General features: G+C 47.0%; 1 protein-coding gene across 1 annotated transcript in view; it reads left to right on the top strand.

Annotated features, from left to right (window-relative positions):
• The first annotated feature begins 1021 nt into the window (after positions 1-1021).
• The window catches only part of FBXL7 (F-box and leucine rich repeat protein 7), a 736049-nt gene continuing 723106 nt past the window's right edge, over positions 1022-13964 (top strand). The window contains exon 1 of the mRNA XM_078685724.1: positions 1022-1285. Within this exon, the coding sequence (XP_078541850.1) occupies positions 1249-1285 (37 nt within the window). The 5' untranslated portion in view covers positions 1022-1248. The remainder of the gene's footprint in view (positions 1286-13964) is intronic.

The raw sequence follows: 13964 nt of genomic DNA, 5'->3' as shown, positions 1-13964 counted from the left end.
AGACCTGGCTGTTCGAGCAGTAGCATACCCCTCCCCCCAAGCGCCTTGAGACCCTCCCGGGTGAGTAGTGCGCTATACAAATGGCATGATTGATTGATTGATTATGCTGAGTTTGTGCTTCAGGGGTGCAAAGTGCTCTTAAAACATACTACCTTCCAGTATGAATGACGTGACTCCTAGACCTTGTAGTCCTCATTGTTGTATGTAACCTTTCCTATACACTAATTTACACGTCTCTGCATAATGTGTGTACGATGTAAGCTGCTCTGACACCCTAAACTGGTATGAGTAGTGTAGAGGACCACCTAGCCTCTAACTAGGAGGCGTACGATGTCATCACGCAGCTCTCCGCTGGGGGCGGTCGAGAGTCAAAAAATGGGTGTGGAGTCTGCTCGGTGCTCCCACCAAGACTAACACCAGGTGTCTGTGCGCTATACATGTACTTGACCGGCTAGGCCTATATAGGCACGTGTGTAGGGCCAGCAATCTCCACCTGCAACACACGAGGTTGCGGTTATCTGGCTGCAGCGTTACGCCACCAACGCAACCCCACCAAGTACCAGTATAAACACAAATAAATACATGTGAGAGAGGGACTATGTGGGCACTGTTGGAATGTGGGGGTGAGGGAATCGGTAGAGAAGGTCAACACAAATTGTCACACAGACGCCAACTTTGCTAAAATCAGCCTTGGTGGAAAGATTAAAACATCGCAGCTAATTTGGAAATGCAGACGATCGTTTTTGTAGCATCTTTGGAGGTTACTTTAATAAGACTGCTACCCAGAGATTTTGGATTTGTTTTGTGTTTTTGTTTTCAAGCTACACCTATGTTGTGCCCTCTCACCATCACATCATATATTATGAAGGGGATAGCAAACAAATATGAGTGCCTGCTAAACTGCGTTCCTTCGGTACGGAGCAGAATTGTGAGAGGCGGCCCACTCCGGGTATTACGGTAATGCCAAAGGGAAACAGAAAGTGCGCTTCCTACTGCAGAGGAGCTAGAGGGAGCTCGGGTGCCGGAGGAAATCTCTTCGGATGTTTCAGGAAAGCCTCTTGGATGTAGCATTGAAGGCGAGCGGGGCAGCCGGGCTGGGAGCAGCATGTACCCTGCGTTTCATTTCCGAGTTCCAGACCTGGCTGCACGAATATGAATCCGCCGGTGGGAAGTTGTGGGGAGCTGTCTGTGCATCTCTTGAGGGATTGTTCCGCTTTGGGATGTCGGTGAGGGCATGAAATCTTCAGGATGGGAGCGAACAATGGCAAGCAGTACGGGAGTGAGGGTAAGTGAGGGTGCCGCGCTTGCGGGGGCAGAAGGGGGCTGCGTTAGTTACTCCGTCCTCTGCGAGTGTGTCGCCGTCTGTGTTTATGAGAGTGCTGCATAGTGTGTTCATTAGAGAAGAGCTGAATTAATTGTGCACATTAACATCTCAGCTGTTTTTATGACGGAATACCTTAATTATTGTTCTGTAGTTCGGCATGGCATCAGTCTGTGTAGTACCATCGCTGATGTTAAAAATAAGCACAGTATGGCAAAGTTGCGTTAACATAATTGAACATATTTCACTGACATAACGGTATTGATGGAGCCCTGCCCTCGGCCGCTTTTGCGGTTGAATACGGTAACTTCTGCAGATGTCTGCATCGGGTCCCGCTGGTTCCCTTCAGTGTGTTTTTGTGCAGAGTTGGCTTGTCGGTAAGGGGCAGCCCAGGGGTCACAGCGGGGCTTTGACGCTGTCAGAGGCGCCCCACTCCCTGTCACGCACTTGGACTCGTCTCACCTGCCTTGCCACGGGGCCACCTGCATTTTCTGGGCATGGTTGGGCGGTGAGCGGGCATTGTCTTGCAATTAGTATCGTTGACGGCTAATTGGCATATTTTAGGTTTGTTTCCATGTAATTTGTTTTGAAGCTTCTTCCTCAAACTTAATTATGTATTTGCTTGCTGTTTTTGTAAGGCACTGTAACCACCAATGGCAGCCCCCGAGCGCTTCAGGGACAGGGTCAGTCGTTATTACGTGAGAGGGTAGACATGGCATATATTGATAATCCTAAATCAGCCGACGTGTTTAACAAATGATAACAGACGATTAAGCCTTGGAAAGAGGTAGAATAAAGCAGAGCATTAGAGGTTTGCGTGGGCTAGTTTAAGACGTCTAACCTAACTTTTGAAGACGTAAACTACAGTGTGTGGTGGGAAGGAGGGCGTCGCCCCACCCCCTTTTTTCCTGCCCCAGGGGTCAAAGTTATTCTCGGGAGCTTTGCTGCTGAATGAGAGGGTTGACCAATGCCAAGGCTGCGTAATCTTGATTCCATCACACCAGACACTCCCTGTCCCTTTCCTTTAACTCACTCGTGCAGTTTCTTTTTCATTGTTGCTTTCTCCCTTTCTCACTGTTTTCCCTTCTTTCTCTTTGTTCTTTTTCTCCATTTTCTAGAACAACGTCTGATAATGAAAAATAAATCATAGTCACCCAAAAAAAAGGAGTGTTCGTGGGCCCGGCGCCCCACCGGCTCAAATTAACCATGATGGGTTCTACTTTCTAATTTGTGTGCCCCAATGCACATTTAATTTCAGGTTGGATTGTGCCCATCAGCGGTTAATTTGATTTACTGGGAATGTATTTTACTTGGAATACGGACTGCGTACCGCCACCCGAAGCTGCCCCTTCCTGTGGCGTTTAACTGAAGCTGTCCTCGTGCAGTGCTTTAAAGGGAAACCAGAAAAGCACACACCACTGGCTGGCACAGTATCTGTTTCAACCCAGATGTGCCAGTGTTGTTAGACGTGCTGGGAGCCGTACCTGGAAGTGCCTGCACTCCCTTTCCGAACAAAAAATAACTTGTCAGAGCAGACGGCCATCTATCACAGATCAGCATTTCTGGCGGAATGTGCGAGGTAAAGGTCCCCTGGTGCTACATTGCAGGGCCCGTGTGTGCCAGTGGCGTAGCAAGGGTGACATGAGCCCTAATGCAAGCTTTGAAAACGGGTCCCTCTGCCCCTCAATTTGGAAGTTACCCAATATCAAACGGGTGTGCAGATGGCCCCCTTAATGCCCTGTGCCCGGTGCAACTGCACATGCTGCACGATTTATAGTACGTGTACGTCCCTGCTGTGGACAAAAGACCGGTGGACGCACCCAACAGGCAGGTCAATAAATCCCGTTACCCAGGTTTTAAGTGGGCCGGGTCCTGCCAGGGCTCAGCACCAGCAGTTCTAAAAAGCCGGTGCTGAGACGGGTCCCTATCGGGCTCTCCATTTGCTCTCAATTTTTGCCCTCACACTCAGGATGGAAAAAAATGTAACCGCAACAGTATCACCCTCCACTGCCTTTGATATAACTTCAGAGAGACTGGTTATAGGTATTTCACAGTCTCATTATTTCAGAACTGAAGCATTTTTAATAGTCTATACAACGAAGCCATAGTTGTTGCCGATTTATCTTACGCAATTAACAAGCATTGGAAAAGCCAATATCCCTGGCTTGTTGCAGGTGTAACTTTACTTTTTGTATTACATATCTGGATGTAATGACAGAAGCAGCAACATACCAGTCGGGCGGCACACTGAGCTAAGCACAGATTTTTTAGCTTACTTTTTAGGCCACGCCCTTAATTATATGACGCCCATTCGAGAGACCCCCTCCCCCTGTTTTTTCATCCCACTTAAAGCCCTGCCGCTACCTGAGAAGGTTACACTTGGTCCTTTCCAGTCATTTGATGGACCGCGTGCCAAGGCGGGGCTTTGACTGTGCCAATCTCACGCCCTCGCCACTGTCATTGGTTCAGAAGGCTTCCCGCTGGACTCTGTGCTGTCCGGACCCCAGGCGTCCAGTGCTGGGAGTTCATGTACCTTCCTCGTGTTAGAGCACATCGCACCCTTGCTGTGGCATTGTTGACGAACATACCTAATTAAACTGCCCAGAACGGGAAACATATTATCCCCGCAATTTTGAGATTCGGTAACACCATGCTGCTGCCTGCATGGCAAATCCTCAGAGAAAGAATCACATCTCCATTGCTCCGTGTTCTCAACAAGGTTGTCTGTGTCTCTACAACCTGTTTGAGCGTTTTCCCTCGTCCCTAGGCGTAAACAGCAGTTAACTCTCTTGCCACGGGGCATTAACCACTGTTAATACATGCTAATTAGTCCCCAGTCACTCCTAACACTCACAAATCAGTACAAAACTCGGTCTCTGATTGTTCCATGATCTTGCCACTGAACCTAGAAGGCAAGCAAACACCACTATCTGGTTACAGCATTGTATGTGTTCCATGTAAGGGGGAGGGGGAGGAACAAGATCACATTAGACATAGGATGGAGGTGCATTGACACCATAGGGCGATAACATGTGTGTATTGTCACTCAACGCTATGGTGCTCATGTTATCGACCTCAGAAGGATGAAAGTCTGTAGGCGCCCCTGGGATTCAAACCTGCTACCATGAGGTCAAACGTACATTCTTGGTGAGGGTCCTTTAGGTCACCGGACCACCAGCCTCAGCAGCATGTTTGTCCAGCTGCCCCAGGGATGTTTCCATGTCATAAAAGTTGATAGGATGGGTGTGGCGGACTTCTCGAGAGAGCGTGTTCTCATCCATTGTTTGAAATATCGTTTCATTATGGTTTGAGTTTACTGTGAGGGAGCCTGCTGAACGTCAGTAATCACAAAAACGTGGGCATGTCCCTCTGAGGCCCACGAGGCAGGGTGAACGTTTGAGGTGCAGAGTGGAATCACCCCTCTGTTGAGAGCTCTGCCTTGAAAGAATCCTGGCCTGTGCTCTGTCCCAGCCTCTGCAATTTGTTTTTTTGTTCTTCGCAATTCTCCTGATGTTCAGTCAGGCCGTCTTTTCTGAAGAGGGGGGAAAAGTGCGAGAGCAACCACAGAGACGAGGCACGGGGTAATGTTCTCCAGCTGCGGCCTCCCGGTGCTACCTCCGCAGTTTCACTCCAGTCGGGGCGGGGCTTTCTCGGGACGGGGTTTAGACACAATTGCGGCGCATTTATGTGAGAAACCGAAGGCCCTGGAGGTTCAGCTGACTGCGAAGACCTAACGCAGGGCACCAAAAGGCTGGAGTTCTTTTTACAAACAAAGTAGTGCTGGTGCTTCGACCCTTTAATACACCCTACGCAGGGTCGTCGAGACGAGCCTGTAGGAGAATCTGGCAGTGCCAGAAGGGCTGGTCTTTACTCCTGACCTTTACATGCGCCCCGCCCCCACAGTCAACAGCCAGATACTCCTTAAAGATTTTGGGGGTCCTGGGCCAAACTTAGTTTGGGGGCCACTGTTAGGACCAGCCTTGAATTTATGATCCAATATTAGCTCTTTCATGGCCTCTTTGGCCAGGTCATCGACACTGCATGGGCAGACTGGTCCAATATTTAAACCTGTTTACATCTAATGTTTACATCTAATGCTCAGGGATAATGATGTGTGTTTTCAATATTGTAATATTGCAGCAGTGCACTTATATTATTCCAAATAACCTCTGCGACCCACTGCCATTTCTCATATGCGAGGTCATGTTTGATCTAAAAGGAACTTTTTTACAACATAAGGTGTATTTGTAAAGTTAATGTTCACACAGAAGTTTTTTTTGGGGCATTGAGTAACAGGTGTTTATTGTTAACCAATTCAATGGTGCTCATTTTATCGACCTCAGAAGGATGAAAGGCTAAGTGGACCAGTCAGGATTTGAAGAGGTGACCATGATGTCAAACACAGGTCCCTACATTGAACCACCACCAGACCCAGCTTATGGATGCTGCATAATCAATCAATCAATCAAGACATTTATAGAGCGCACTACTCACCCGTAGGGTCTCAAGGCGCTAGGAGGGGGGGTGCCGCTACTGCTCGAACAGCCAGGTCTTGAGCTTCTTCCTGAAGGAGAGGTGGTCTTGGGTCAGGCGCAGGTCGGTCGGGAGGGAGTTCCAGGTCTTGGCGGCCAGGTAGGAGAAGGACCTTCCTCCTGTTGTCGCTCTTCGGATGCGGGGGACGGCGGCGAGGGCGTGGCTGGTTGATCTGAGGTGGCGTTTGGGAGCGTAGAAGTTGATTCGGTTGTTAAGGTAGCTCGGGCCTTGGTCGTGTAGGACTTTGTGTGCGTGGGTGAGGAGACGGAAGGTGATTCTTTTGTTGACGGGGAGCCAGTGCAGGTCTCTCAGATGTCCGGAGATGTGGCTGTTTCGTGGGATGTCGAGGATGAGTCTGGCTGAGGCGTTCTGGATCCGCTGGAGTCTCTTCTGGAGCTTGGCGGTGGTTCCGGCGTAGAGGGCGTTGCCGTAGTCCAGTCGGCTGGTGACGAGGGCCTGGGTGACAGTCTTCCTGGTCTCGGTGGGGATCCACCAGAAGATCTTCCGTAGCATGCGCAGGATGTTGAAGCATGACGAGGAGACGGCGTTGACTTGTCTGGTCATGGAGAGGGAGGAGTCCAGGATGAAGCCCAGGTTGCGTGCGTGGTCCGTCGGTTTGGGTGCGGTGCCCAGGGCGGGGGGCCACCAGGAGTCGTCCCAGGCGGAGGGCGAGGAGCCCAGGATGAGGACCTCCGTCTTGTCTGAGTTCAGTTTCAGGCGGCTGGTCGTCATCCACTCGGCTACATCTCTCATCCCTTCGTGCAGGTTGGCTCTGGCGGCGGCGGGGTCGTTGGTCAGGGAGAGGATCAGCTGGGTGTCGTCGGCGTAGGAGATTATGTTGAGGTTGTGTTGGCGTGCGATGGCCGCGAGGGGGCTCATGTAGACGTTGAAGAGGGTGGGACTCAACGAGGATCCTTGAGGGACGCCGCAGATTACTTCGGTGGCCTCTGACTTGCACGGTGGTAGGCGGACTCTCTGTGTTCTTCCGTCGAGGAAGGAGGTGATCCATTCCAGTGCCTTCTCCTGGATTCCGATGTTGCCGAGGCGCTGCACAAGGGTGCGGTGGCAGACAGTGTCGAATGCCTCGGAGAGGTCCAGGAGGATGAGGGCCGCTGTTTCTCCGTTGTCCATCAGGGTTCGGATGTCATCGGTGGCAGCGATGAGGGCGGTCTCGGTGCTGTGGTTGGCTCGAAAGCCAGACTGTGAGGGGTAGTGTTGAAAGACATAAACACAACATTTATCGGCAAAATGTTTGTAGTAGAGTCCCATACATTACCCATATTAAAAAATACATTAATGGAAAATGGTATTTAAAACAATCTATATTTAAAAAATCAATCCAATTCATCGGGGAAGGACTATGTGGAGAATAGAGCTGGATCATTCAGGGGGTCCCTGAAAGGCTGGGGCCCTGGGCCAGAGCCCACTTCGCCCACGCCTTAAAACGTCTCTGTCAACAGCAGCACTGGGCTGCTGTTTACTCGACTCAGCACTAATATTAAAAGAAGTTAAATAAGGCATTTATTCAGTGGTCAATTGAAGTTAAAGAAAGTAAGCAACTAAGTTGACCTGCACTGCTTAACTCTAAAAGTATCTTCGGTTTAAAAACCATTTTGCAGCCAAAGTGTAAACATGTGGTAAAGTCTCTTCAAAATTTCAAAAGTGTATTTCATTATTATGCAGAACTGTTTCACCTTAGTACATCCCATTACATCAGTACAATAAGAAGTATTTTTGTTTTAAAGTTTGTTTTAAAAAATGAATGTAGAAACTATTATTCTTCCCTGCACCCTAACAACTATGCCTGTAGTGTACTAAGAGTCATGTTACTTGTTATGTGCACTCTTTGGGTGGACTGGGTTCCTATTATACATGAACAATATTATAGTTTATTAAATCAAACACAGGACAAGGCTTTGTAGACCCATATCCTGAAGTCATGGATTTCAAGGTCAATACAATTGCCTAGGCTCACACAATTTGGTAAAGTGGGGAAGCCGAGATTATTACAGTAGCGGCCCGTCCTCTGCCAAAGTGGTTGGGCGGGCCGGCGGAGGGAGGTGGGGAGGAGGGTTCGAGGACAAAAAAATAAAAATAAAGTAACCTACCTGAATGCTGCCCATCAAATTGCGCTCTTCAGTCTTCTTCTGGGCACAGGCTCCCAGACTGCACTGCGGCCAAACCTGACGCTGCATTAAAGTAGCGTCAGGATTGCCTGAGCGCTGTCAACTTGTGCTCACAGTCAGACTGGGAGTCCTTGCCTGCTCTCTGAAGCCCCAGCAACACTATTGGGACTGCGGAGAGCTTCAGTGCGCATGACGGTTTGGTCAGCATGAGACGGCCGGCCAAACTGTCATGTGCATTGTAACAGTGCTCACCACTCAGCCAAACCGTCCTGTGCACTGTAACAGTGCCCACCACTCCCCTACCAGCAGTGTCTTTCCCCTGGACCCGCCCTCAAGACTCATCAGAGCCCTGGGTGCGGGTCCAGGGGGCGGTTAAAACAATAAGCTAATAAAACGGGTTTAAAACCCGTTTTATTTCAAGGTGGTGGCGGGGGAGGCTGTGCTCCTCCGCCCTAATGGAGGGGCCGCCGCTGGGATTAATCCCATTTTCTTGATTCACATTGTGCTATTCAGCCACTACATGTATATGCTTCGGGTCACCTACACCCATATTACTGTCAACCGCCCACCCCCCAAATGTCACCCTGCTGACATCTGCGACCACACTTTATGGCCCGTGGAAAAATGTTTGCAAGTACTCATGGTCTGACAGGTCAGTGTGTGAGCTGTTTTGGGCTGTTTGTGGTCCTGATTTATGCTCTGTTGGGTCTGTTTTTACTGTTGAGCTCCCTGATATTACTACAAGCATTGCCCGCAGCGAGCACCTATCCATGAAGCGTTCCATATACCTTGCACCATATACGTCTTACAAGTTCAAAACTGCCCCAATTAGCAAGGGTGGGCTATTTTGTTTAGCTATCTGATCCGCTTAGGGGACACAGTTTTATTTTGGTGCCAGCGCCTATTCTGAACTTGAATAAGTCACTGTATGAATGGGTGACAATGACAAGTTTTTTTATTGTGTGATTATTTAAAATCGTTACAAAAAAGCATAAAACATTTTGTGAACTTTCAGCACAAGCTGCAGGATATCACTTCAACTACAGCCTTTCTTTTCATTTTCCATATTTTATCTGTGCCTTTGATCTCTCTTTCGCTTCCAGCTTGTGTTTATACCTCTCTCCCCTTTCTTTACTCTCTCATATCACCCGCACTGTCACATTCTCACCCAACCCTTCTATTAGATTTTCTAGGTTTCTGTATGTCTGTCCATCTATCAATCCAACTTTTCATTCTGTCTCCCTCCCGCTGCCTTTCTCTCATTCTACTAATCCCTTGATCTATTTTAATACCTTCGTTCTTCATTCTTCCTCCAGTTCTTCCGCCTCTCTTGTTTTCCATCTCTTTTTTTCCTGTCTGTCTCTCTCTCTCTCTCTCTCTCCCTTAGTTGCTCTGATTTTCCCCATTTGACATTCTGCGCATGACAATGGACCGACCTGACTCTGTGGCTTGCTCAGAGTCACACTCAAGCTGCAGCAGGTTTTCGGGTTGTGCGCCAGCAGGAAAGTCAGCCCAGGTATGTGGGACTGCTTTTTCACTTTTAAATAACCTTGGATGGCACTTGATCTTCCTTGGGTGGGCCTGGCCCGCCCTCTATAACTGGGCCTGCTTAGCTCTGACATTATGTGGTTACCTCAGGCTGTCACTGAAGTGGGGCATGTCCCAGATCAGGAGGCTATGGAAACTGACCTTGAATTTGGTCTCTACTGGGCCATAAAATGATGCCCTTAACTTTGCAGACTAAAACACTGATCGATTTCTGAACAATGACTGTAAAAACATTAAGGTAATCCATGTAAGCGATGATGTTCCTGTTTACATTTCACAAGTTTTACTCACTTACATTCTGTAAGAGTATTTGCTTTCTCCCAGGATGTTGCGTTTCGGTATTTTTCTAAGCAGCATGTTACTCTTGTATATTGTGCTCTGTGAAAAGAGCCGCCTCCATGTATCTTTGTGAGTTCAGGTAGGTGGTGGATGTTTATAACCGGTTGTGATTGAGAGTTCTGGAGTTCAGGCCAAAGGCATTGCGAGTGTCTCACAGTGCCGGTAAGTGGAATGGATTCAGAATACTTGTTCTTCCAATCCTTGGCATCTCTGCTGAGTGCAAAAAGCAATAGATGTGTGCCAATAGTAACTGTGATTATGTGTGAAATTGTATGAAGGAGGAACAGAGCTGTCGAAATATTAACAGGGTGAAACATAAAAATGTAGGGGCAGATTTACAAGCCCCCTGCGCCACCTGTATGTCACTTATTGTGATGTACTGGCGGCGCATTTCACTGCTCCATATTTACAAGGTCCTTGTAAATATGTCCCCTTTACATGCAGCGCTTTGCCTGAAGGGGCGTTCCATGGGTGTTGTTGTGGGTGTTTCCACACAACACCCATGGAACCAGACACATTTCCCAATTTACGAGGAATCATAAATCTGGAAATGCGTCAGTATGCTACGCCACCCTAGGAATGGCGTAGCGAGGGGCAACAAGGAGAAATGTTTTAATGACTCCTTCTTTTATCCTCTTTTAAAGTGTGCTGCATTCTACAGCACGCATTGAAAGAGGAACATGCCTGTAGTGATTGTTTTCATGCAGAAAGGTGCCCCTTCTTGCACGAAAACAATCTCCCCATGACGCAGGCATCTTTCCACCATGGTGCAAGGGTGCATGCGCCGCGCATGGCAGCTGTTTGTGCGCCAGTGCAGGGGAGAGCACATAAATGCAACATATTATTCTAAATATGTCACGTTCCTGTGCTCTGAAAGGGACTCGGTGCGGTGCAGCCAAATGGCTTGCGGAATGCACTGAGTCACGTACATCTGCCCCGTTATGCTTACAGTTGAGTGGATGCCATGTGTGTATAGGGTGGGTGAAGTGAAGGAGTCGCAATGGAGCAGGTTCTGGAGAGAGAGGGAAGTAAGAGAGTTTTGAAGAGGTGTGAGATATGCAGACTGAGGATTTTGGAAATATTTCTGGAGAAAAATGGTGAGGGGGCTAGTTGAAAGGCTGCAGAAAAAAGTGGGAGTCATTGAGACACTGTGAAGACTACTAACCCTTTCCCAGACCTTTAGTAATGTTTAATTCAGAGTCTGATAATTTCAGAGCTAGAATATTTCCCATTCTAATTATTCACAAGAAAATTATTATTGTTACTCATTTATCCGATACTGCTAAGAAGCATTGGCAAAGCCAATAGTTCTGGCTTGTTTGATGCACATGTCCATTACTGTGTGATATGTATAGATGAAATAACAGAAAGCTCACTGAGAGGCATCAAAATACTGGATGGTGGCACCTATGGACAGCACAGGATTGTAGTGTACATGTTCTAAACTATATACATAATTACGTGGACCACAACGATTGGAAAGGTGAGCTCCCTGTCCGCCAAGCAAGTGCCATCAAGGGAAGGGGGAATAATCCTACTGAGCGCCCGTAGTTCAAGGGCGTTAGTAGTCCCCTCCCCCCCAGTTTGTTACAGAAGGAAGGTTCCGCGTATGAAAATCAGTCTTTACCCTGCTCCAATAGGAAAGGTGCAGCCCGAACTGTTAAACCAGTATTATATTTGTAGGCTCAATTTGAGTTGGGCAAACATTATCCTGATGAAAGTTCATTTTCCCCACTTCCTAACCTCAACATCACCTTGCTCGCTAAGCCCCCAATACCACCTTCTTCCCATCAAACTCCATCTGATTGCCTATCTTCGCCATAGGCCTAAGGCACTAATTTCGAACAGCTTAATTAATTGTGATATGCATGCTTTTACTGCACCTATTGCAGTTATGGGTTTGTGATGAATATCAGCAGGTCAAACCTGCCATTATTTATCGTGAGAAAAAATGGCTGGTATTTATTGGAACATGAGTATCAAAATCTGCATGTTATTCCCCAAATATTCATATTTGGGTGGTATTTATCACACCCTATAAATTCCAACTGAGCGGAGGCAGATTTTATCAGGTTCAATAAATATGACACCAATTACTGAGCTACTTGTAATGAGATGAGGCCTTAGGTGCTCTTCCACACCAACAGCAGACTTGCAAAGGGCAAATCATTTGCAGACACTGCAGCAAAAGGCCAACTACTTGCCTTTGTTGCCATTTCACACAGCCAAATTACTAATTAACTCCCTAGTAATAAATACAATGGACCATGGCAACGGCCCGCTGTAAGGTGGCTCTAATATTCATTCACAGTCATTGAAAAATGTAGTTAACTTTGATTACTTTCCTCAGATTTACCTCCACCTCCTATCACCTGCACCAGGATGACTTGCTCTTAGCAAAAAATAGGTCTCTTCAGTAGAATGCCGGAATATCGAGGACACAAATATTGACCAACAAAGATGTTGACTCAAGAACATCGAATACCACAGACGGTATCGTCAACGCAAGTGTACGCTTATAGATTTACTATTCATAAATCTCCATCTATAGATTGAATTGTATTGTACTGCAACATGTATATAGTACTGAACACCCCTGTGTAGGGCATTGAAATGCTTGCCTTCATGAGTAGCACACTTCACTATGTAGGATGTTTGGCTGGAAGTGTGTTGTCTTTGTTTTGATCCTATGTAGGAAGTGTTTCCATGTCGTGGTTAAAATGTATATGTCACCAGTGTACCTGGTGCAGAGTTGAAAAACAAATGTAAATCTGTTCTCACCTATGTTTGCATACCTTGACCATGTAATTATCATTAATATTCTGGAGTCCATATTTGTGTCAGTCAGTGGAAAAATCTCGATATCCTGGCTGTACACCGTCCCTTCAAACACAGATCCTTCTACAAATTACAAGTTCTAGTTTCCAAAGCAATTCATTATGACTCTCAAAACTATCAAATTGAGCCTCGACCACACTACATCCCATCCCAGAGTCTGAAAGCTGACATTTGTAGCCTCCTAAACACTTCCATACCTCCTTGGCCTCAAGATTCAGATATTTCAGCCTCTTAAGACCTCATCACATGAACTCATCCCAACTCACAACTTTCAAAGCATCCTTCAAGGCTCGCCACTACAATCCGAACCCTAATAGGTCTACTCTTTGTAGAGCTCAGTATTGTAAGTGATGTAGCTAAAGAATTGTAATCAGAGGTAATGTGAACAATTATTCAGTACTAATTGGTGATATCATATATCCAGTGCACCACACGTACTGAGACACCATCATCAAAGCTATGTTGTTTTCCACAATTTGAGCTACCTTAGCTGTGCCCTGCATATGGTACTAGTAAGCCCGCCCCCAAACCACTGAATACTCCTGGGCCCTCCTCCTCAACACCCTCCTGTGAGATAGGGAGACAAGGGATACCAGGAACTATAGCGGGAAGGAGTTAATGGGGATTCTTGAAAAATGCAGAATTGAAATAAAATGAAATGAAATGAAACATGATTTATAAAGCGCATGGCTGCCCGGGAGCGTCCCAGCGCCATTACTGGCGGAATCAATAATGCTGGGCCGAATTCCCTGGTAACTCCTCCTTACCCCACAGAAATTCACTTGAAGACGTAGGCTGCATCCAGCAGATGGAGTCCCTGGGTGAAATTTATTGGGCTAGCAGTAAACTCACAGACCTTGTAATACCGACGGGGCTAGTAAGAAAAGTTACTGGCTCAAACTTAAATAGCTCAATAACCATCACAGAACTCAAAGGGCGTCTCGTCCTTTGGCACAGTACTCTACAGAGCGGCAATTTTATCCCTTGATCGGAGACCAATTAGCTTGTTGCCAAATTCTTTTGCCTGAAAGCCCACAGTTGCATGCCAGTCAATTTGTGCGCAGTAGTTCCAAGTTCCACTTTGCACATTTTGTATGAGGGAAGCATTTTTAGGCCTGGCCTTACCCAATCAGACTTTATTACATATATGTGTGTGTGTATATATATAGATAGATAGATAGATAGATAGATAGATAGATAGATAGATAGATAGATAGATAGATAGATAGATAGATAGATAGATAGATAGATAGATAGAT

This window comes from Lissotriton helveticus, chromosome 4_1 (assembly GCF_964261635.1).
Source record: "Lissotriton helveticus chromosome 4_1, aLisHel1.1, whole genome shotgun sequence".
In the NCBI taxonomy this organism is placed as follows: domain Eukaryota; kingdom Metazoa; phylum Chordata; class Amphibia; order Caudata; family Salamandridae; genus Lissotriton; species Lissotriton helveticus.
Note: the sequence above shows the minus strand (reverse complement) of the source record. Positions and strands in the feature narration are given on the sequence as shown.